Here is a 24,107-nt window from a genome sequence, read left to right on the forward strand (position 1 = left end):
CTGCGTCGATCTCACATGTAAATTGTGATGATGAGTGTGTGCTCTGTCAGTGTCATTTATCCCAACATCAGGCGGCAGATCTGGGGGTCACCACTTTCCCAGATTCACACAGCACTCTGTGAGTTACTCTCCATCACCCACCACCCATCCACCTGTTCCACTGAGACGTGACCATTGTCCCCCAGCAATAAGAACACTGAGCATGTGGCAGCTTCACATTCCTTATTGTCCTCCCAAGCTCACCCATTGGCTACAGACTGTGAGAAACTCCAACAAGCCCAAGACACACACTTCCATATGCAGATTTGGGACTATATATAGGAGAGATGAAGCCAGTAGAAATCAGATCACTTTCTACACAGAGACCTCTACAGCACCGAGATCCAGCCATGGCACCTACAATCACTTCAGAAATGATCCACTCTAAGGAGCACCTGAGTCTGACCAACAAGGTAAATTGAAGATTCAAATTCAAGGACATTTGTTTACTTTGATGGATGGTTTATTTGTTTCAATAATGCCATATCAGAATAAGGTTATTAATGACTCTCCTCTTCTCTTCTTGCAGCTAAGAAAGCCAGTGGTGGAGAAGTTATTCAGAGATCGTATCAACAACAGCCTTGAGCAGCTCAAGTCTCCTGGGTCCAGAGATCCTCAACCATCAGTCTGACTCCAAGATGGAGAAAGCAGGCATCTTGGCGATGACAGTTTGCTTCCTGAGACGACAGAAACAGTACCAGTCAGTGAGCTCATCCTCATGCTAAGCACCTGTCAATCAGGGTTACTCCAGGTGTGTCCAAGAGATTGAGGTGAAGACACCATCTCAGAGAAGACAGCTGAGCCACTTCCAGAGCCTCCAGCCATCCTTTGATAAGAACAGGAGGGAGAGTGACCTGCCTCAGCTGAGCTCACCAGTCCAGCACAGCATCGGTAAAGAGAAGAGTCCCGTCAACAGCGCCCTCTGGAGGCCCTGGTAGAGTCCTGAAGAAGCTGCACTCAGACAAACTTGATGGACCATGTTGGTCTAAAGTTAATGTCATGGATGAGAATAGATCTTCTTTACCTTCTGTTTATGTAGGAGTTTTTACAAGTCTTTCCGTGATTGAGACTTTTTTTCAGTTCAACCGCATTTGTGAAATCATAACCTTTATGTTTTGTGAAGCGTGTTAGTTATGTTGATCGTGTGTTCATTCAAGATCAACAATAACCTGAATGATCTTTCATAAGGACTTTTGACCCACAATGTGTAGTTTATCATACCTTTTTTTTGTGATTGTCTATGACTCATCTGTTTAAAGGTCAAAACGTATAAGAGAAAACAACTGTTTGTTTTTTGTTACCGCTACATTTGTGTAGTGATATGGTCATGTTGACGTTATATTGAGCATCTTCTGTGAAGCAGGAATCTGTTTGATATTGATCAACCTAAGCTAGAGCATCACTGAGAAAACTGTTCCCTCTCATTGTAAGACCTCTTGTTTATTTTCAAAAGACATTAACTGTATATCCTATACTCTGTTAAAGTATCTTATGTCTGGAGATGTATTGTTGTGATGTTTAATCACTTTATTTCTATTGAAATATTTACCTTAAATTAAGGTTTTCAACGACGAGACTCATTGAGCTACTCAATAAATACACAAATCATGAAATTAAATCTTGTTGTTTGTTACTCTATTCTTCTCTTGACAACCTTCCATCACAGTTATATTACTGATTTATCAAATTCCACATAGAGCTACGAGCTACACCATATGGAGCTGAATCAAACAAAGCCTACTATGAGTTTAGATTCTGCAAAATTATCTTGAAAGAATAACACACTAAATATATATCGTTCACCTCTTTGTGCTTTGTTCAACATTTTCAGAGTACGATAAATATTTTTTTAGTCACACATTGTAACTTCACATGAATTGGTTTGATATAGTCCAAAAATACGAATGAAACATTCAGGCTGTTTATTTGACATATAATATCACTAAAGTGTGATGTAGTTTGAAAGAGATAATTGATCCTATGAGTTCCCAGAAGCATGGCTGTGTTGTTTTTACTGACCTCACCTGTTTTACATAAATGTATTTTTAGTATATCAGAATATATTGCAATTGAATTTAGTTTGTTCATCAGTGACTCCAGGTGTTGGAAGAGAACTTCTGCTGTCATCTTAGTGGTTTAAAAATGTACGGCTGCGGGGCTGCATAATGTGATGTGTAATAAGACACACTTCTATTGTTCCTCCATTGAAAGCAGTGAACGAAGAGAGCGTGGGAAATCCAGGAAAACTCACTCACAGAGCCCCTTTGGGGCAATGGATTCAGACCTCTAACCTGGACTGTCAGAGGTTAGAGCGAGGGTCTGGGTCTCAATGGGGAAATCTAGGGATCTATTGCTAATGAGCCTATAAATGTTCTGTATTTTGTGTCTTGCAGGAAGAAAACTGATAAAATATAAACATGATCAAAATAAAGGTTGAAGACATCATATTTTGATAATTAGCTTTGTTACGCCACATTTGGGCAGTACTTCTTCTTCGTCAAGATCAATGCAATTAGTCCAGTATTTACAGTGCATTCTGAAAGTATTCAGACCCCTTCCCTTTTTCCACATTTTGTTACGTTACAGCCATATTCTAAAATGTATTCAATTATTTTTTTGCTCATCAATCTACACACAATACCCCATAATGACAAAGTCAAAACAGGTTTTCAGAAATGCTTGCTAATTTATAAAACCTTAAAAACAGAAATAACTTATTTAAATAAGTATTCAGACTCTTTGCAATGAGACTTGAAATTGAGCTCAGGTGCATCCTGTTTCCATTGATCATCCTTGAGATGTCTCCACAACCTGATTGGAGTCCACCTGTGGTAAATTCAATAGATTGGACATGATTTGGAAAGGCTCACCCCTGTTCTTATAAGTTCCCACAGTTGACAGTGCATGTCAGAGAAAAAGCCAAGTCATGTCAAAAACCAAGTCAGCTCCGGGACATAATTGTTTTGAGGCACAGATCTGAGAAAGGGTACCAATAAATGGCTGCAGCATTGAAGGTCCCTAAGAGCACAGTGGCCTCCATCATTCTTAAATAGAAGAAGTTTGGAAGAAGACTCGTCCTAGAGCTAGCCACCCGGCCCAACTGAGCAATCGGAGAAGAAGGGCCTTGGTCAGGGAAGTGACCAAGAACCCAATGGTCACTCAGACAGAGCTCCAGACAGAGCTCTGTGGAGATGGAAGAACCTTCCAGAAGGACAACAATTTCTCCAGCACTCCACCAATCAGGCCTTTATGGTAAAGTGACCAGACGGAAGCCACTCCTCAGTAAAAGGCACATGATAGCCAACTTGGAGTTTGCCAAGAGGCACCGAAAGACTCTCAGACCATGAGAAACAAGATTCTCTGGTCTGATGAAACCAAGATTGATGGTGGTGGCAGCATCATGCTGTGGGGATGTTTTTCAGTGACAGGGACAAGGAGACTAGTCAGGATCGAGGGTAAGATGAATGGAGCAAAGTACAGGGTGATTCTTGATGAAAACTTGCTCCAGACCGCTCAAACTGGGGCAAAGGTTCACCTTCCAACATGACAACAAACATTAGCACACAGCCAAGACAACGCAGGAGTGGCTTCGGCACAAGTCGCTGAATGTCCTTGAGTGGCCCAGCCAGAGCCCGGACTTGAACCCGATCGAACATCTCTGGAGAGGCCAGAAAATAGTTTTGCAGCAACGCTCCCCATCCAACCTGACAGAGCTGGAGAGGATCTGCAGAGAAGAATGGGAGAAATTCCCCAAATACTGGTGTGCCAAGCTTGCAGCGTCACACCCAAGAAGACTCATTGCTGTAATTGCTGCCAAAGGTGCTTCAAAAAAGTACTGAGTAAATGGTCTGAACACTTATGCAAATGTGATATTTCCGCGATTTTGTTTTTGTTGACATTTGCACAAATGATAGAAATGTGTTTTTGTTTGTCATTATGGGGTATCGTGTGTATATTGATGAGGAAAATAAACAATTTAATCCATTTTAGAATAAGGCTGTAACGAAATAAAATGTGAAAAAAGTCAAGAGGTCTGAATACTTTTCCGAATGCACTATATACTGTTTGTATGTTGGGTATAGTTAAAACACACTATTTGTTTGTGCATTGATTATCTGTAACAGTGTATCTTTATCAGTTTTTAAAAGAAAAATATTTCAGTAATGGGCTTTACCTGCAGTGGCTTTATGGGAACTGCCTGTGTAGAGATGAATTAGCATATAACAAGACACACTTCAATTGTTTAGGAAAAGCTCTCTCAATGGGCAGAGTGTGGGAAAGCTCTGAAGAGCAGAGTCTCTGTTTAGCCTCATCAGTACCACCTGTACTGATGAGGCTAAATTGAGACTCAGTATCACCTGAGTCTCAATGGGGAATAGGCACATTTGTATCGTTCAGTGGATAGAATGGGTGGGAGGGTGTATTTGGGGTTATTTATTACTCTTGATAACTTTATTATGATAACTTTCAATGCCATTTGTATTATGCATTATATTCCTATTTTCTGTATAATTATTGTAATGATGTTTCTATAACAGTGTATGAGCATCTTGTGAGTTCAGGACCTGAATCAGCCAGTCCTGGTTTTTCCCTCCAGAATCCAGATGGTCGGTGATGTCAGGCTCTTTCTATAGACAACACAGAGCCAATGGCCATCACTACTAGTCCACTGAGCAGCTTTAGTAGTACATTCATCACAGCACACAGGACTCAGTGTGGGAAACTCAGATCCGCTCTCTACTCACACTAACCAATAGCCCCAAGACAGAGGACACATCTGCCACCTCTGAACTCTCAACACTGAAGGAGAATTCCCTCCATTCTCTGAATACAGAAGTAGTGAAGGTGTGTAGATAAAAAAAACTCTTTCTCTTTAAGAAGAACATCAATAATCAATCACTTCAATACTCATCAATTAGACTCCACTTAAATGTGCCCGTTTTTCATAGTTTGTTATGCATTTCATGTCGTATTGATCATACTGAGTGCAATTAATTGGGAGGTTTTGTATTTGACACACATTTCTAAAAGGAATGAAGCCAATTTAGAGAAGGAGCCTAAGAAAGTACAATAAATAACCATCATCAGCCAGTTAACTGTGATCCAAACAGGATCTTAATAGCATCCCTACCTTGAAATTAAACTCTTGGAGAGCACAACATATTCATATCAGCAGAATCAAAGAGGTCAAACCCATCTTCTAGTGCTTAAATGTGACTGAACCTGTACTGTATCAAAAATAATGGTATTCAACAACAAACCCAACAATCAAAAGGACTTGTGTAGCACCAAAGGTTTTAATGTAGAGGATCTGTGTAAATTGTGATGATGAGTGTGTGCTCTGTCAGTGTCATTGATCCCAACATCAGGCAGCAGATCTGGGGTTCACCACTTTCCCAGAGTCACACAGCGCTCTGTTAGTCACTCTCCATCACCCCCACCCCTCCACCTGTTCCCCTGAGACGTGACCATTGTCCCCCAGAAATAAGAACACTGAGCATGTGGCAGCTCCACATTTCTTATTGTCCCCCCAAGCTCACCCATTGGCTACAGACTGTGAGAAACTCCAACAAGCCCAAGACACACACATTCATATGCAGATTTGGGACTATATATAGGAGAGATGAAGCCAGTAGAGATCAGATTCACTTTCTACACAGAGGCATCTACAGCACAGAGATCAAGCCATGGTACCTACAATCACTTCAGCCACGATCTATTAAGGAGCACCTGACTCTGGCCGATAAGGTAAATTAAAGATTTAAATTCAAGGAAATTAAATCAATTTTAATGGTTTATTTGTTTCAATAATGTCATATTTCAGAATAAGGTTATTCATTATTATCCTCTTCTTGCAGCTAAGAAAGACTGAAAGACAGTGGAGAAGTTACACAGAGATCGTATAAACAGCAGCATTGAGCAGCTCAAGTCTCTCCTGGGTCCAGAGATCCTTAACCAGCAGTCTGACTCCAAGCTGGAGAAAGCAGACATCCTGGAGATGACAGATTGCTTCCTGAGACAACAACAACAGTACCAGCCAGTGAGCTCCTCCTCATGTTAATTACTCCAGGTCTCAGGAAGTTGGTGGCACCTTAATTAGGGAGGATGGGCATGTGGTAATGGCTGGAGCGGACTAGGTGGAATGGTATCAAACTCTTGGTTTCTATGTGTTTGATGCCATTCCATTAGCGCCGTTCCAGCCTTTATTATGAGCAATCCTCCCCTCAACAGCCTCCACTGCTCCAAGTGTGTCCAGGTGATTGTGCACTTCCTGTCCAAGGATGAGGTGAAGACACATTCCAGAGAAGACTGCCAAGCCACTTCAAGATACTTCAGCCATCCTCTGATAAGAACAGAAGGGAGAGTGACCTGTCTCAGCTGAGTCCCCCACCCCAGCACAGCATCAGCAAAGAGAAGAGTTCAGTCAACAGCGCCCTCTGGAGGCCCTGGTAAAGTCCTACAGACCGGAGCTCCACTCAAACAAACAAGATGGACCATGTTGGTCTAAGATTAATGTTGTGGACAGTAATGAGAATAGGAATATATATTCCTCATCTTCTTCTTATGCAGGAGGTTTTAAAAGTCTTGTTGTGACTGAGAACTTCTTTTTATTTTTTTTCTATGAAAATGATCCAGTTGATGAACACTCCATTTTAGAAGTGTTAATTGAAATAATAACCATTTATGTTTTGTGAAACGTGTTGATTATGTTGATTATGTTTTAATTAATGATCAGCAATAACTGGAATTGTCCTCCATGAGGATGTTTAACCCAAAATAGGTTGTATATCTGTTTGTGATTGTCTATAAGATACCACTACATTTTGTATTGATAAAGTAATATTGAAAAGTTATTGAGTATGTACCAGTCTGTTCAACTTCCGCCGTGATTAGACTTTACCCAAACTGGGTAATATATCTGTGTCAGATCAACAATATAGAATTTGCTTCATGTGAATGTTATTCAGATAATTTCAGCATTAAAGATATTGCATATAAATGTGTATTCTCTCACATAGACCCATTGTTAATTTTAAACAAGGATGTTGTCTTTTTATAAAGACAGTAAATATGTTTCCTATACTCTGATAGAGTATCATAAGTCTTGGAGAATTGTCCAAGTTCTGGTTGTGATGTTAAATCACTATTATTTGTCTATTCATGTTGAGTCAATTTTAATAAACTATAAAAGCAATCAAAATAATTGATTCTTCACTTTTTTCCCTGTCTTTATTATTTACTAATCTCCCCACTCAAGGACATGAATGGGCTAAATTTCACATTTAGATTGTGAGGATTAATCCGAAAAAGTGAATACCCACAGCTAAAAGTGTAGAACATTTTGAAAATACTTATCTAGTGGCGCCCCCTGGTGTGCGATTAGCTCTGGAATTGTCCATGGTGCTGAACTAGAATTGCCCGCCACTGTACATTGCAGCACACGAAGCGAAGCCTATCTAAACTAAGTTACTGATGCCATTGCTAGCTAAGATTTATAAATGTTAGCTTACTTAGATAATTATGTTGAAAGTCATTCCACAATTGGCTTAGTGCACCTTGAGTCAGTGTGATAAGAGGGAAAGAGATAGAAGACAGAACCGATAGAGCTAGTAGAAAATAATCAGGAATGTTTAATAAGTGGTATCAATTACAACATGAAGTGGTATCAATTACAACATGAAGTGGTATCAATTACAACATGAAGTGGTATCAATTACAACATGAAGTGGTATCAATTACAACATGAAGTGGTATCAATTACAACATGAAGTGGTATCAATTACAACATGAAATGGTATCAATTACAACATGAAGTGGTATCAATTACAACATGAAGTGGTATCAATTACAACATGAAGTGGTATCAATTACAACATGAAGTGGTATCAATTACAACATGAAGTGGTATCAATTACAACATGAAGTGGTATCAATTACAACATGAAGTGGTATCAATTACAACATGAAGTGGTAACAATTACAAGTGGTATCAATTACAACATGAAGTGGTATCAATTACAACATGAAGTGGTATCAATTACAACATGAAGTGGTATCAATTACAACATGAAGTGGTATCAATTACAACATGAAATGGTATCAATTACAACATGAAGTGGTATCAATTACAACATAAAGTGGTATCAATTACAACATGAAGTGGTATCAATTACAACATGAAGTGGTATCAATTACAACATGAAGTGGTATCAATTACAACATGAAGTGGTATCAATTACAACATGAAATGGTATCAATTACAACATGAAGTGGTATCAATTACAACATGAAGTGGTATCAATTACAACATGAAGTGGTATCAATTACAACATGAAGTGGTATCAATTACAACATGAAGTGGTATCAATTACAACATGAAGTGGTATCAATTACAACATGGAATGGTATCAATTACAACATGAAGTGGTATCAATTACAACATGAAGTGGTATCAATTACAACATGAAGTGGTATCAATTACAACATGAAGTGGTATCAATTACAACATGAAGTGGTATCAATTACAACATGAAGTGGTATCAATTACAACATGAAGTGGTATCAATTACAACATGAAGTGGTATCAATTACAACATGAAGTGGTATCAATTACGACATGAAGTGGTATCAATTACGACATGAAGTGGTATCAATTACAACATGAAGTGGTATCAATTACAACATGAAGTGGTATCAATTACAACATGAAGTGGTATCAATTACAACATGGAGTGGTATCAATTACAACATGAAGTGGTATCAATTACAACATGAAGTGGTATCAATTACAACATGGAGTGGTATCAATTACAACATGATGTGAAAATAATCATTGCTGAATTTGAAAGAGAAGTAACATCATACAACAAAACAGAGTATAACGCCTTTACAAAAGGCAAAATCATTCCAGAAGCTTACTCCCTATAATAATACAACTGCTTTGAAGCAGTGTTCGTCATACACTGTAGACAATTTCCTGGGTACATCAAAACAAGATATGTGCAAATGTTGAACAACTGACAATAAAAAGCCTATACTGAAAATAAGACAAATCAACGACAGCATTGATTGTTGGGTTGAGAGGAGCAAATATGATCCAAAATGTTCAGGTACGCTTCCCTAGTCTTGTGATGCAGTGATCGTTGTCAGTAAGCTATTGCCATGGCCTCCACAGAGAGCCTTGGAACCGCCGTGATGATGACCTTGATGTTGACCGCTTGTCTGCAGACTGCGCGTGCTGTTCACTTGACATGCTCCTGGACAGGGCTGTTTTCTGGAGCACGTAAAAGCGTTTGATATCCTGTTGTTCTGCAGCCTGCAGGGGCGCGTGAAGGGACAGGTGGCGGAGGGTACCCTGCAGACACTGGGAGTAGGTGGGCGAAACGCCCGCTTTGGTCTCCTTCTGTAAGAAACTCACGGCCAACTCCAAAATATCCGCTTTCTCCAGTTTGGATAAGCGCTGCTGCTGCTGTCCACACATCTGTCCTCTGTGGAGAAGTGTTCCCAGTAGCTCAATGCTGCTGTTGATGCGGTCTCTCCGAATTTTCTCCACAACGAGCTTCCGTAACTAAAGGAAGGATAAAGAAATAAATATTAGGCTATTGTTCGTGATAATTCAACTGAATCTAAAAAAAATATGAAAATAAAATGGTGTTGTGCTTGTCAAATGCCGAGCATTCGGCTACTTACCTTATTACTGGATGAACAGGACGAGTAAACAGGAGTAAGCCTATTGCTTTCAGCAAAAGGAGCCATGGTCGTTAGAAACAGGCGTTCCAACTTGGGACGTTTAAAGTGGATATCCTTCAACGAGCTCTCACACAAAGCTATATGTAGGCTACAGCAGCCCAGCAACCCAATCTAAATAAGTTTGTGATGAGTCTGAGGAGTCTGTATTTATACTATGCGCATCCCGACCTAATTGCGTGGTTTTTTAACACCGAAACGTTCCCACACTCCACAGCCAACCATATAGCCGACGACTGCAATAAAATTTCAGCGACATATATTTGATGACATCCCCCATTTGCCATGTCCCACTAACACTGTTGGAAGGAACATAAGTGTGTGAATGGGACATGCTGCCACCCAAAAGTGTGCCGATTAATCACACCTACCTTGGCGCCTAACTATACTGCCCAACAGCCCACCATTTACCTTGAGCAAAATAGTCTGTCTCCTTTGACGGATCTTTGATGTCCACCACGTGGTGAGATAGGGGGGAAACAGGAGTAGCCGGGCACACGTTAGCACAAACATCAAAGATGCATTTTGCACCCATGGTGCTTGTCAAATAACTCATAAAGCTAGATCCACGCGCTGCTCCACAGGAAATCGAATGTGTGGTTGCCTTTCACTTCACACTTTACGGTAGTAGTCTACATTCTGTGTTTACTGCAACGTCTGTCGGTAGATGCAGTTGCATATTTTAGCCCTCGAACTAATTTCATGTAAAGTTAAAATGAACGAACACACACACACACACACACACACACACACACACACACACACACACACACACACACACACACACACACACACACACACACACACACACACACACACACACACACACACACACACACACACACACACACACACACACACACACACACACACACACAGTTTAGTTATCTGGAGGGACAGATTGGAAGTGTGCTTTCTCCATTGGGAGATCTGACCAATATGGTTTAGATGAATAATCAATTTATCCTACATATTAATGATACTAACTGTTGCTGTAGATGTGGGGGTCATGATAACTGGGATGAAGCATTACAAAGATCATGAAAGATAATACAAGACATCTATCTGGCTTTCTTTATCTAACATTATTTGCACATGTCCTTATGTCTTCATTTATATATATATATATCTTTTTACATACAATTACTTTTTTATGTTAATAATCTCTTTAGTGTGATTATTCTCTGCCTATCTGCCATGTGAAGTGTGCAGTGTCTCATTTGGTATGCTTTTAAGGTCTCTTATCAAGTCTACGGTCTGACCGAGTCCCCATCTGCCTGATAAGGAATGTTCCCAGGTAATAAAAGTGTAACGATGTGCTCGTGTTCAGTCTGTGCCTTTAATATCTGCAGCACGGTTCCCTCTGTTGAGGCCAGTAAACTATGAGATAATGGATGCCTCTCCCATTGTTGTGTCCACCTCACCCACTGGCCTCTGAGTGTGGGAAAGCTTACCCAGCCTGGTACACATGGCTTTGTAATGCTAATGGACTCCTATAAATAGGGGAGTGGGCTCCTCTCTCAGCTCACAACCCTCTCGCCTTCCTCAGAGAAGCACACTCTCTCTCTAACAGAATGGCTCCTACCTACACTAGAGACTCTGACAACACCATACTCTCTACTAAAGACAAGCATAAAGTAAGTATTGTTTATAACATGTTTGTGTCATAGTTTACTATTGAATCCTTTTCTTCATGATTTGAACTTAAAGGACAGATAACTAACTGAATGCCCTATTTTCTTCATCAGCTAAGGAAACCAGTTGTGGAGAAGATGCGTAGAGACCGCATCAACACCTGCATAGAGCAGCTCAAGACCCTTCTGGAGAGGGAGTTCCACAAACAGGACCCCAATGCCAAGCTGGAGAAGGCTGACATCCTGGAGATGACGGTGGGGTTCCTGAAGCAGCAGCTGCAGCCTCAGCGCCCAGTCCTTCAGAGGGCCCACAGTGAGGGCTACTCCCAGTGCTGGAGGGAGACACTGCACTTCCTGTCTTCCAGCTCCATGAAGGACATGATGCTCCATAACCTCCAGAGAGCTGAACAGGACATCTGTCTCTCCTCTCCACTCTCCTCCCAACACCAAAACCACAACCAGGGCCCAGTGAAACAGGCCATCACAGGCCACAAATCAGTCTGGAGGCCTTGGTAGAACCACCGCATAGAGAGACTATCTCACAAACTGGATGGATGTTTGCCATCTTTCTTGCTGTAGGAAATACATTTCCAAACGTTATACTGAAATTATATTATTTTCTTGTTATATTTGAACGGAATTCTACTGATGTGATTATTTGTTCTCAGAGAAGAAGCTGAAAACATATTTGTATTAATTCATAATGAAGAATATGTTTGATATTTTACGTCTATGTTTATGTGTGTATGCATTTTGTGCTCACTTGATGCACCAATGTGTTCTTTAGTCCTTTCATTTTCTATGAAGATGATTTGTAAAGGTCACATCTTAATGTGTATGGTTGCTTAGCTAACTCAAATCTTGCTTTAACTCTATTATATGTACTGTCCTAATGAAGGACATTTACAAATGCTTTGATATGTCTTTTGTAAAGGCTTTTTGGGACATTGTTGTTCCACCATAGGCACTGTTGTGCTGTGAAATGTATTGTTGACACTGTGTGTCTTTCATTCTCACTTGATAAAGTGAACAGACACCTAAAATGGATTCCAATAAATGTTTTGGAAAGTAACCATACTGTGTGTGTGTGTTTCTAAAGGAGTTGTAGTGAAACAGGGGATGATGGGACATGTAGAAAAAGTCGTAATGTACAGGGTAGATGGAAAGTAACAACAGGTCCTTTATGAAGGACAGCAAACGTCATACGACAAGCGTTATAGTTTGTTGTCCCCTGTTTGGAGCTGTCTGTAAAATAGACTACTGTGAATCTGCTTTATGAGTAGACGTAGACAATACTTTTCTGCTATCTAAACTTCCTGCCATGCGGCATATGACTCTTATGGAGTCGACGATTTTGGTGATGAATATAGAATCAATTGTATTCTAAATAAAACATAAAAAATGATCACGTTTAAGTGAAATCCTTTTATAAAGGAACAGATTGCACATGATGAGTCCTCATGCAAACTGCGGCGGCAGGTAGCCTAGTGGTTAGGGCATTGGGCCAGTAACTGAAAGGTTGCTAGATCGAATCCCCGAGCTGACAATATGAAAATCTGTCGTTCTGCCCCTGAACAAAGCAGTTAACCCACTGTTCCTAGGCCGTCATTGTAAATAAGAATTTGTTCTTAACTTACTTGCCTAGTAAAATACTGAAACATTTTGTTGTGATGACATTGTATTTTCATATTGTTGACATGTAACCTAAACTGGGTCCACAAGTGGACATCATAATGTAAACAATGATACTGACAATACTGACAATGCATATTGGTAATATTGATTATTCTATCGCCACTGAAGTCTCAAGTCTCTCTCTCTCTCTCTCTCTCTCTCTCTCTCTCTCTCTTTCCCAATTCAATTCAAAGGGATCAATTTGCATACATGGTTGCCTTTTCTTGTGGCAACAGGTCACACATATTGCTGCTGTGAAGGCACACAGTGGTATTTCACCTTATAGATTTGGGAGTTTATCAACATTTGATTTGTTTTCAAATTCATTGTGGGTCTGTGTAATCTGAGGGAAATATGTACTGTATCTCTAATATGGTCATACATTTGGCATGAGGTTAGGAAGTGCAGCTCATTTTCCACCTTATTTTGTGGGCAGTGTGCCCATAGCTTGTCTACTCTTGAGAGCCAGGTCTGTCTACAATGGCTTCTCTCAATAGCAAGGCTATGCTCCCTGAGTCTGAAAATAGTCAAAGCTTTCCTTAATTTAGGGTCAGTCACAGTGATCAGGTATTCTCCCACTGTGTATTTACTCTCTGTTTAGACCCAAATAGCATTCCAGGTCTCTGTTACTTGGTTAATTCTTTCCAATGTGTCAAGTAAATATATTTGATTTTTCTCATGATTTGTTTGGGTCTAATTGTGTTGCTGTCTGTCTCTCTCTCTCTCTCTCTCGCGCTTTCTCTCTCTGTCTGTCACACTCTGTCACACACAATTCATGTACTCTAAATCTCAGAATCTACTCTCTTCATAGGTCAAATGTCAATAATAGTTTTATTAAAGTTGCAGTCTTTAGTTTGTAGCTCTAATTAAAGATATGTTTTATTATTTATTCATTTGCATGTGTTGATAATATGTTTGTACTGACACCCCAATAAGAGAACATTAAATGCATACTCATGTAATAATTTATGTATATAGTACAGGTATGATTCAAATGAGATCATGAACATCGGCGCACACACACACGTGTATGTGACATTGTGTGTGTGTCCAACGTGCCTGTCTTGGGCTTTGTACGTAAAGCCCCAGGCTAACATTGGGCCGTCGGCTCTGTCAGCTCTGGTTTCATCAAACAGCTGGTGAGCCGGGCCACTGCCTGACTGCCTGTCGGGCTGTGTGACTGTGTGGCGTGTCTCTCCTCGGCTTTCCCACACTCCTGTTTCATTCTCCCCTTTCATCGCATGGACAAAGGAAGTGTGCCGCTCTAAATGATCCTCTAGGCATGATGCTGAGAATCCTGATCCCCCCTACCCACTCACAGCCAGAGAAAAAAACTGCTTATTCATTTAATCATCATGTCCTTCTTCATTATTAAATACAAGTGATTATCGTTAACAGTCCCTCTGTATTTCTTAGCAAGAAGAAAAAAAATATTTGTTGTACACATTTCATAAATAATGTATGAAATTGGCATGCATTTCAATTTGGATAGTTTTCAAACCAGTTTTGATTTACATGTAAATTACTTTTCTCGTTGAAGTAAATTCCACCCTGTGTGCCATTGCATTTATTTATCTCTTCTTTAATCTAATGGTGTGTACAAAATAAAGTCTGAATGCACTTATATTATATTAGAGAATTCATTGACTTAGTGACACAACTGTGCTGTGAGTGTTAAGCTTTGTTTTGAAGATGTGAGTATTAATATCTATATGACATGATGGGCCTGGGCCTGTTGCAAGGCCTCTCTGTGTAGCGCCGTGGGAAACCTATCTTATCTGCCTGATGCAAGCAGGTGTCAGTCTGGAGGGTAAGTCTGCTCCCAGGTGATAGATTAGAGTCAACACACCTTAAGCAAACACACACACCATCTCACACACACACACACCATCTCACACACACACACACACACACACACACACACACACACACACACACACACACACACACACACACACACACACACATGCACACATATACACATTTACACTCGCACGCACGCACGCACGCACGCACGCACGCACGCACGCACACGCACACACGCACACACACACACACACACACACACACACACACACACACACACACACACACACACACACACACACACACACACACACACACGCACACACACACACACACAAACACACACACACGACACCAGCAATGACACACATCCTCCTCTAAACTGACTGACTGCGACTTCACCCACAGCCAATGCAAGGTCTCTCTCTCACTCTCTGTCATGCACGCGCGCACGCACACACACTCAGTCACATTGACACTCACACACAAAGTCATTGATGTTATCTATTGTTCTAATCAGGGCTGTTATTGGTTGAGGAGTGTGGGAAAGCTGGGTGAGCTCCAGACCCATGCTACCAGATGCAGACCATGTGGTATACACACTAAGCCAATCCCTGATAATTGATTATTGACCTCTACAATGTATCAATATGCCCTGTTCAAGACATGCAGTTCCACCACCAATACCAACAAATATGTCCCAGCACAACATGTACTAATACACATGTTGTGATGCTATTTTTTATGTTTTTATTATTTGTATTATTCCATTGACTGTACATCACTTTCAATGTGATCTCTACTTAACAAAAACATGTTAATGTAAATGTCAAGATAAACCATGCAACATTTCCAGGTTGGTGTTGAGATGTGAGCTCACCAAATTAAGCAACTATATTTGGGCAGGCAGATATTTTCAATATGTATATTTGAAAAGAAATGCATCTCACAAGATAAACTATGCAATGCAGCAGTATCCAATAACTTCAATGTAACAGCTAGATAGAGAATTCCATTACAGTAATTGTGACCTTACAACTTAGGTTTACAGGTATTAGACTGTGATTTACTTTATATGATATGGCCAGATGCCTGCTCTTCTACCTATAGTATCTATCAGTACATCTGCCTGTTTGCATTATCTGTTGTTCCCTGTTTATCTCCACTTACTTTTATAAAATTGTTACTTTCCATCTACCCTGTACATTATGACTTTTTCTACATGTCCCATCATCCCCTGTTTCACTACAACTCCTTTAGAAACAGACACACACAGTATGGTTACTTTCCAAAACGTTTATTGGAATCCATTTTAGGTGTCTGTTCACTTTATCAAGTGAGAATGAAAGACACACAGTGTCAACAATACATTTCACAGCACAACAGTGCCTATGGTGGAACAACAATGTCCCAAAAAGCCTTTACAAAAGACATATCAAAGCATTTGTAAATGTCCTTCATTAGGACAGTACATATAATAGAGTTAAAGCAAGATTTGAGTTAGCTAAGCAACCATACACATTAAGATGTGACCTTTACAAATCATCTTCATAGAAAATGAAAGGACTAAAGAACACATTGGTGCATCAAGTGAGCACAAAATGCATACACACATAAACATAGACATAAAATATCAAACATATTCTTCATTATGAATTAATACAAATATGTTTTCAGCTTCTTCTCTGAGAACAAATAATCACATCAGTAGAATTCCGTTCAAATATAACAAGAAAATAATATAATTTCAGTATAACGTTTGGAAATGTATTTCCTACAGCAAGAAAGATGGCAAACATCCATCCAGTTTGTGAGATAGTCTCTCTATGCGGTGGTTCTACCAAGGCCTCCAGACTGATTTGTGGCCTGTGATGGCCTGTTTCACTGGGCCCTGGTTGTGGTTTTGGTGTTGGGAGGAGAGTGGAGAGGAGAGACAGATGTCCTGTTCAGCTCTCTGGAGGTTATGGAGCATCATGTCCTTCATGGAGCTGGAAGACAGGAAGTGCAGTGTCTCCCTCCAGCACTGGGAGTAGCCCTCACTGTGGGCCCTCTGAAGGACTGGGCGCTGAGGCTGCAGCTGCTGCTTCAGGAACCCCACCGTCATCTCCAGGATGTCAGCCTTCTCCAGCTTGGCATTGGGGTCCTGTTTGTGGAACTCCCTCTCCAGAAGGGTCTTGAGCTGCTCTATGCAGGTGTTGATGCGGTCTCTACGCATCTTCTCCACAACTGGTTTCCTTAGCTGATGAAGAAAATAGGGCATTCAGTTAGTTATCTGTCCTTTAAGTTCAAATCATGAAGGAAAGGATTCAATAGTAAACTATGACACAAACATGTTATAAACAATACTTACTTTATGTTTGTCTTTAGTAGAGAGCATGGTGTTGTCAGAGTCTCTGGTGTAGGTAGGAGCCATTCTGTTAGACAGAGAGTGTGCTTCTCTGAGGAAGGCGAGAGGGTTGTGAGATGAGAGAGGAGCCTACTCCCCTATTTATAGGAGGCCATTAGCATTACAAAGCCATGTGTACCAGGCTGGATTAGCTTTCCCACACTCAGAGGCCAGTGGGCGAGGCAGACACAACAATGGGAGAGGCATCTATTATCTCATGGTTTACTGGCCTCAACAGAGGGAATGGTGTTGCAGATATCAGAGGCACAGACTGAACACGAGCACATCGTTACACTTTTATTACCTGGGAACATTCCTTATCAGGCATCTGCAGATTGGGACTGAGTCAGACTTGATAAGGAACCCTAAAGGCATATAGATACTGCACACTTCACATTGCAGATATTAATGTTAACCTATTAAGGAGACAAATAATATAGTCAGAAGACACAATGTTAATACTGTGATAGTACTGTAAGTGTGCTGTAAAATTAAATAATTTCTCTCCCCTTACATCCGTTACTTATATACCATTTACATCTTCTCTGTCTTTCACATGTACAGAAAGCATGAGAACGGTACACTGGGAGAGAGAGAGAGAGAGGGGGGGTGAGAGAGTGAGTGAGAGAGAGAGAAAGTGAGAGAGAGAGAGAGAGAGGGGGGGGAGTGAGAGAGAGTGAGAGAGAGAAAGTGAGAGAGAGAGAGAGAGAGAGAGAGAGAGAGAGAGAGAGAGAGAGAGAGAGAGAGAGAGAGAGAGAGAGGGGGAGAGAGAGAGAGAGAGAGAGAGAGAGAGAGAGAGAGAGAGAGAGAGAGAGAGAGGGGGAGTGAGAGAGAGAGAGAGAGAGGGGGGGAGTGAGAGAGAGAGAGAGAGAGAGAGAGAGAGAGAGAGAGAGAGAGAGAGAGAGAGAGAGAGAGAAGAGAAAGTGAGAGAGAAAGAGAGAGAGAGAGAGAGAGAGAGAGAGAGAGAGAGAGAGAGAGAGACAGAGAGAGAGACAGAGAGACAGAGAGAGAGAGAGAGAGAGAGAGAGAGAGAGAGAGAGAGAAACATTTACATTGTAGATGCCAATTAAACACAATTATCCAGCACCTTCTGGGAAGGCACACTTCCATTGTGAGACACCTTCACTCAGCCCCCCCACAGAGTATGTGGTAAATGTGAAAGAGAGTGTGGGAAAGCAGGAGAGGATCCAGTCAATAGGCCACACCCCATCTCCCCTCCATCCACCACCCCCTTGCCCCCCTCTAGAGATACCCTTTCAACCTGCTGCCCAGATCAGAGGCACTGCTGAGCCAGGGGGCACGTGTGTTCCCCCCACCTCGCCCTCGTTCACATGGCCGGCCTGTGTGCGTGCACACTTACCTAACACTGATTGCACCTCTCCTCCTCTAATCTCCTCTGGCCTCTCATTAATGAAACCTGCATCTGCTCCCACTGAAGCCTTCGGACAGTACAATACAGTGAACTTCACTCTCATCATCAGAGGCTATTACTAAATAATGTTTCTCCTATCACTCGTGAATAAGTTAATAGAATTGGTAAATGTCGACATACTTGCATTAAAATGTTGAACAATGTTTAACTCTAAACTAAAAGAACAAAAATGCTAAGGCTAAAAATGTAAAAAGGCAGATGTCAAGGGTATTTTTGGAGAGAAATAATTTCTGGTCTGTCTTTTCTTCTCTCTTTAAAGATATTTCTAATAAGTGAGTCATGACTATGCAGATGAAAACATTATTTGAGTATGAACACATTCCAATGTGGACATTCCATCTATTCAGGAAGAAAAGCGATGGCCTCATTATAAGCCCCTCCACACACACACACACACACACACACACACACACACACACACACACACACACACACACACACACACACACACACACACACACACACACACACACACACACACACACACACACACACACACTCTCTCACACACACACACACACACACACACACACACACACACACACACACACACACACACACACACACACACACACACACACACACACACACACACTCTCGCCCACGTGCATGGACACACGCACACACACCAAAACAGTCTCCATAGCTTTGAGCCCAGATGTCCCAGTGTCTGTGTGCAGCCAAAGGCCCTCTCCCTCTCTCCAGTGAGGAATGTGTGAGAGCTCCGACCTGCTCCTCTTTCCCACACTTAGCCCCCATTCACGGCTGCGCCCCACCCTGCCACAGCCACCACTGATCCATCACCCCTCATTATGCCTGGAACTCAATAGGCCATCTGGAACTCTGCTGGGCGAGGCCAGGCCTCTCACACACTCCGCACCTAGAGGAAGTCACAGGTAGATCATACTGGAAAGCAAATAAAAAGACTTCAGGCTGCTATTATGATATAAAGACAAATACATGTTATATTTGTGTTATTGTCAGATAATGGAATACAGACATGGACATACAGTAAATACACAATCCAATGATACCTTAAAAAAGATTGAACCTTCTCCAGAACAAGTTAATTGAAGAAAAAAAAACATGTAGTGGTACATTGCAGAGCAATAATAAGATACTTATAGTTTTTGTATGTGTGAATACCTATTAAAACTGACCACCAATACACTGACCCATGACAGTACTGACAGGGCGTCGACTAAGACAGAAGTCATACATTCGACAATTTCCCCCTTCAGGTCACATGTCCAAGGGATGCCATAGCCCAGGGTCCACATCGAGGAGGATTTATCAGCTCTAAAGAGAGGTCGGGCATTTCCCAGGTCCCTGTGTGGCTCATGCCTCAAGGATGCCCTACTTGATGAGGCGTGTGATACCAAAGCACCTGCCCCTCTCAGGCGAAGCCTGGTTCAGCACAACAGTCAGGAATGCATTGGGCCCTTTTACATGGCACAGTTTGGCGGAAGAGAGAGAGGGATACATGTGGGAGATGCAAGGTTGGTTAAGACAATCTCACAATCTGGAGTTTAAAAAAATACACAGAAACAGCATGAATGAACAAAATAGCTGTTTTTACTGTAAGATGTTAATTGATGTTACAGATAACATAGACCAACAAATGAAACAGTTCTATAATTATAGGTCCAAGTAACACAAGACAGTGCCCATGGCCATGAGTGAAACTAGGTGCACTAATTATAGCTAATAGGTCATTTAAAAGATACCACCGTTATGGCATCTCATGTCATTATAAGCATCACACAAAATTTAATTTAAATTTGAAATTTAGCCTTTGGAGTGCTGTCCATTTAATTTGTATGGATGATCTAAGATGATCCAGCAGAACCCACCTATTTTGGAGTAGACACACTTTCGATTCAACAGGTTGTTTTCATTATCCTATAGGCCCATAATGTTGCCAGCAATGATTGCTGCATTTTTCCCATTGAAATGGGTAACTTTTCATTATCTATGGAATTTTGAATATGTATACAATACAAACAACAATTTGGTTGAAATTCTAACATTTCACAACTGGACTGATGCCCTCTAACTAGAACTAGAGAGGAAACACGTATTGAAGAACTCACCCAGCTGACAGAGGTTTCCCGCCACAGAAGCCAGCTGCTCCTCTATTCAAAGACTAATCCTGTAGGCTGTGGTGTCCCAACTTTCCCACAGCACACTTTCAACAGAGCAACAATGTAAGTGTGCTGTGCTCAATACCGCATTATAGTCACGGTCCTCAATGAGGATCCCATTCCCAAGGGGCCACATGGAAAAATATCACGTTGATACATTGTTGACCGATTGGTGATGAAGCGAACAGGATAGAGTCGTTTACAAAGGTTCGCATAAACTACCTGTATATAAATAGACTGTCGCTGTATAGCATATATCTAAAATATCCTTTCAATGACAACAGAGTTCGTATAATAATAATAATCGTTTTTGAAAAACGTATTATATAGGCTAATGTCTAAATATATGCTATTTATTATAATACTATTGTTATGGTTCTTATTATAATACAATATGAGTAAGAGTGGCTATAACAATCATAATTATAACTTTTGCGCATACGAATAACAATCATAACTATAACTTGTATTTAAAATAGCCAAATCAAACATTGTGTAAGGTTGAATGAATTCATCAAACTAACTCATTTTTTTTTTTTTTAATTGCGGGAAAAAGCATACAGAAGCAACGCCTCTTGATCCTGAATAATCTTCTGGAAACCCATTTACTTACTCAGGATTTGTTTCCCGCCTTTTGGGTTTGACGGTGAATGGAGCAACATTTTAGTGTGCAGTCGCAAGGAACACAGTCAAATATTTCAGAGCATTTACTCTATTGCACAGTCCACCTGTTCCCTTGGGACACGGTCATTGTCCCAAAGTAATAGACAGTCAATTTAGCATGAAGTAATGGAACCCTCTTTCTTTGTACTGTCCGCGTTCCTGATTGGCCAGCAAGTGTGGGAAACCTGTCAAACTGAGACCCACACGGGTTTACAGTGTGAGGGGTGTATAAATACGGAAGCTCTGTAGAGGTGGTCAAACCCCACTTCTAACATCCGCAACTATCTTTACTAAGCACAAACACCAACTGACCAACAGCAATGGCTCCTGTCAATATGTGCAACATTGTGAGGACCACGAAAGATAAAATCAAAGTAGGCTAAGTACAATTGACTACTGTCCTCTGTATTCATAATTTTAATTTTCATTTGAACATGTTTTTTTAAACTGCGATTAACTAATCAGATTATTTGTTGTATCCAGCTGAGAAAACCAGTGGTCGAGAAGATGCGCCGAGACCGCATCAACAGCAGCATCGAACAGCTCAAGTCACTCCTCAAAACCGAACTTCAAGCACACCAACCCAACTCTAAACTGGAGAAGGCTGACATTCTCGAGACAGTTGTGTTTTACCTGAAAGACAATAGCACGCGCCCTGCTTCTTCATTCAACGTAGCGTCACCTGTCCAGAGCTACGCGGAGGGATTCACCCGCTGCCTGGAGGAGACGCTGCGTTTCCTCTCAGCGCACAACCAGCCGACTGACTCGCAACATAAACTTGTCGATCACTTCCATCGGGTACAGAAACTTGGCGAGAGAGTCGCGCTGAGTCCAAACCGCGCGACGGTCCCTCACAGCAGAACTCCGAAATGTGTCACCGCAGGTGGAAGAGGGCCTTTGTGGAGACCCTGGTGATGCGCATAGCCTATTTTGAGACGTTAAATAAACGAGACTTTCGATGTCAAAACCAGATAATATGTTGGTCTAGCTGCACGACCAAGTATGATCTTTTGTAGGAAATAATTATTCCCTTTAAAATGTATCTTTTGTTCGTAAAAGTTGAAATTATTGTTATTATTCTGTTTAGAATGTAAATTCCATATCCTGTATTGTGCTATTGCGCATATATTTGTGACTTCACAATTGTGAAGTAAACTATTTTTTACATATTGTAAAATATATTCAAGTAATATCTTGGTGTATTTCTGGGAAAAGAGAGGAATGATATGTTGCTGAATTGTAATGTGTCCTGAAACAAGCTGTGATTGGAACATTGATTATCACATTGATATGGAAATATTCCCCAATAAATAAAAGGAAATTACAATTTATGGACGAATCTCTATTAATTGGACTACTATTTCTATGTTTTTTTTTTATACACAACACTTATAGACAGTAGGCCTACACCTCTATTTAAAATAAGGTGGCACTTAAATGGCAGGAATGACTGAACTTCGTAATTTCACATCATTCAGAATGATACCTATTTCAGCGAACAACTTAGCCTAAACGAAGCCTACAAGACTACAGGTGGTCTCCATATTTCCCGACAAAAAATATTGATGTACAGCCTTCCCACACAGAGTAACGTTACTATTTATTTTGCTTCCCACCATAAAAACATCTTGCTCTAAATGTCCCATTTGGCAAAAACAGGTTGAATCAACGCTCTTTACAAGTAATTTCAACCACAAAAATGTATGTGAAGACAAAGTGGAAAACGAATTGGATTTGCAAAAGTCATCAATAAGGGCATTTCGTCTTGAAATATTTAGTTGATTTCACGTTGAATTCATGTTAGTTGACAACTCAACCAAATGTATATCAAGGCTAGACTTTGAACTGACCTCTGTGCCCAGTGGAGTGTTTTCACTGTAGAAGTTATAAGAGCTTGATTTTGGGAGGGAGAATGAAGGCACGAAGGGCTCGATTCTGTTGAGTAAACATGTTCAAACTGAATGGTCCAGCTGCTGTTACACAAAAGCTAGCACTGGCGCCTCCGGAAAACGCTAGCTAACCGGAGCTTCTCTCCCACACTCACGCCATTCAAGAGCTGTCAATTAGAAGCGCCAACATTCTCAATCCAACACATTGCGTTTTATTGCTGGTATAAAGCTGGATGGCAAAAAAAAAAAAAGAAATCAGATCAAATCTTACATGTGAATATGGCATTAGCCAGAAATGTAGGCTACAACAATGCCATTAACAATTGAATATGACCAGTGAAGTGAAGGTACATCTATGTATTAAAGGGAACAATGGACATCATATAATTCAAAGCATGATGGGGGTTTATTTGAAGCATCCCACATGGAGCTCTCCCAATTGTGCTGCATAACAGACATAATGCTTTTCCATAAATCTGCATAAAAAAAAGCATTCCACTGCAGTATGTATCACCATGAGATCAGTCCCTAGAAAAGTTGGCATAGCTTTGTAATGACACTATAAAGTACCCAGGACCTGTGCTAAATATTTTGACATGACAAAATGACAATTATTCTTCAGACTTCTTTCAATAGGAATAGTAACATGTAATTTGTATTCCCCCTACAGATGTTTTAGAATTGTTTAACTAA

The 24,107-nt window shown here is 40.8% G+C and overlaps 4 protein-coding genes and 1 pseudogene across 5 annotated transcripts; 3 read left to right on the plus strand and 2 right to left on the minus strand.

The window, feature by feature from the left end:
* Nucleotides 1-389: 389 nt before the first annotated feature.
* On the plus strand, nucleotides 390-1,606 carry LOC118399764 (transcription factor HES-5-like; annotated as a pseudogene).
* Nucleotides 1,607-7,667: 6,061 nt separating this feature from the next.
* On the minus strand, nucleotides 7,668-10,421 carry LOC118399765 (transcription factor HES-5-like). 2 transcript variants are annotated; one of them, XM_035796012.2, is made up of 2 exons: nucleotides 10,198-10,421; nucleotides 7,668-9,607 (listed from the first exon to the last, which is right to left on the minus strand). In XM_035796012.2, the coding sequence occupies exons 1-2, from the start codon at nucleotides 10,297-10,299 to the stop codon at nucleotides 9,194-9,196; spliced, it is 516 nt and encodes a 171-aa protein (XP_035651905.1). In that variant the 5' UTR covers nucleotides 10,300-10,421; the 3' UTR covers nucleotides 7,668-9,193. The 2 variants fall into 2 exon arrangements, with proteins under 2 accessions (XP_035651905.1, XP_035651906.1); XM_035796013.2 differs by lacking the exon at nucleotides 10,198-10,421 and adding an exon at nucleotides 9,730-10,185.
* An 881-nt stretch (nucleotides 10,422-11,302) lies between these two features.
* Nucleotides 11,303-12,471, plus strand: LOC118399766 (transcription factor HES-5-like). The gene is made up of 2 exons (XM_035796014.2): nucleotides 11,303-11,423; nucleotides 11,535-12,471. Exons 1-2 carry the CDS (start codon nucleotides 11,361-11,363, stop codon nucleotides 11,934-11,936), a joined length of 465 nt encoding a protein of 154 aa, XP_035651907.1. The 5' UTR covers nucleotides 11,303-11,360; the 3' UTR covers nucleotides 11,937-12,471.
* Nucleotides 12,472-16,195: 3,724 nt separating this feature from the next.
* LOC118399767 (transcription factor HES-5-like) lies at nucleotides 16,196-17,836 on the minus strand. Its single transcript, XM_035796015.2, has 3 exons — nucleotides 17,591-17,836; nucleotides 17,251-17,338; nucleotides 16,196-17,139 (listed from the first exon to the last, which is right to left on the minus strand). The coding sequence occupies exons 1-3, from the start codon at nucleotides 17,659-17,661 to the stop codon at nucleotides 16,738-16,740; spliced, it is 561 nt and encodes a 186-aa protein (XP_035651908.1). The 5' UTR covers nucleotides 17,662-17,836; the 3' UTR covers nucleotides 16,196-16,737.
* A 3,459-nt stretch (nucleotides 17,837-21,295) lies between these two features.
* On the plus strand, nucleotides 21,296-22,836 carry LOC118399768 (transcription factor HES-5-like). The gene is made up of 2 exons (XM_035796016.2): nucleotides 21,296-21,899; nucleotides 22,009-22,836. Exons 1-2 carry the CDS (start codon nucleotides 21,846-21,848, stop codon nucleotides 22,438-22,440), a joined length of 486 nt encoding a protein of 161 aa, XP_035651909.1. The 5' UTR covers nucleotides 21,296-21,845; the 3' UTR covers nucleotides 22,441-22,836.
* Nucleotides 22,837-24,107: the final 1,271 nt, after the last annotated feature.

Source organism: Oncorhynchus keta, chromosome 21 (genome assembly GCF_023373465.1).
Source record: "Oncorhynchus keta strain PuntledgeMale-10-30-2019 chromosome 21, Oket_V2, whole genome shotgun sequence".
NCBI classification, from domain to species: Eukaryota; Metazoa; Chordata; class Actinopteri; order Salmoniformes; family Salmonidae; genus Oncorhynchus; species Oncorhynchus keta.

Excerpts from the sequence above, each read along its gene's own strand:
- LOC118399765 (XM_035796012.2), bottom strand. The coding sequence starts at position 10,299 with ATGTTTGTGCTAACGTGTGCCCGGCTACTCCTGTTTCCCCCCTATCTC. Across the intron at positions 9,608-10,197 it reads GACAGACTATTTTGCTCAAG|TTACGGAAGCTCGTTGTGGA; the intron begins GTAAATGGTGGG and ends TCCTTCCTTTAG.
- LOC118399766 (XM_035796014.2), top strand. The coding sequence starts at position 11,361 with ATGGCTCCTACCTACACTAGAGACTCTGACAACACCATACTCTCTACT. Across the intron at positions 11,424-11,534 it reads CTACTAAAGACAAGCATAAA|CTAAGGAAACCAGTTGTGGA; the intron begins GTAAGTATTGTT and ends TTTCTTCATCAG.
- LOC118399767 (XM_035796015.2), bottom strand. The coding sequence starts at position 17,661 with ATGCCTTTAGGGTTCCTTATCAAGTCTGACTCAGTCCCAATCTGCAGA. Across the intron at positions 17,339-17,590 it reads CTGATAAGGAATGTTCCCAG|AGAAGCACACTCTCTGTCTA; the intron begins GTAATAAAAGTG and ends CGCCTTCCTCAG. Across the intron at positions 17,140-17,250 it reads CTACTAAAGACAAACATAAA|CTAAGGAAACCAGTTGTGGA; the intron begins GTAAGTATTGTT and ends TTTCTTCATCAG.
- LOC118399768 (XM_035796016.2), top strand. The coding sequence starts at position 21,846 with ATGGCTCCTGTCAATATGTGCAACATTGTGAGGACCACGAAAGATAAA. Across the intron at positions 21,900-22,008 it reads CCACGAAAGATAAAATCAAA|CTGAGAAAACCAGTGGTCGA; the intron begins GTAGGCTAAGTA and ends TGTTGTATCCAG.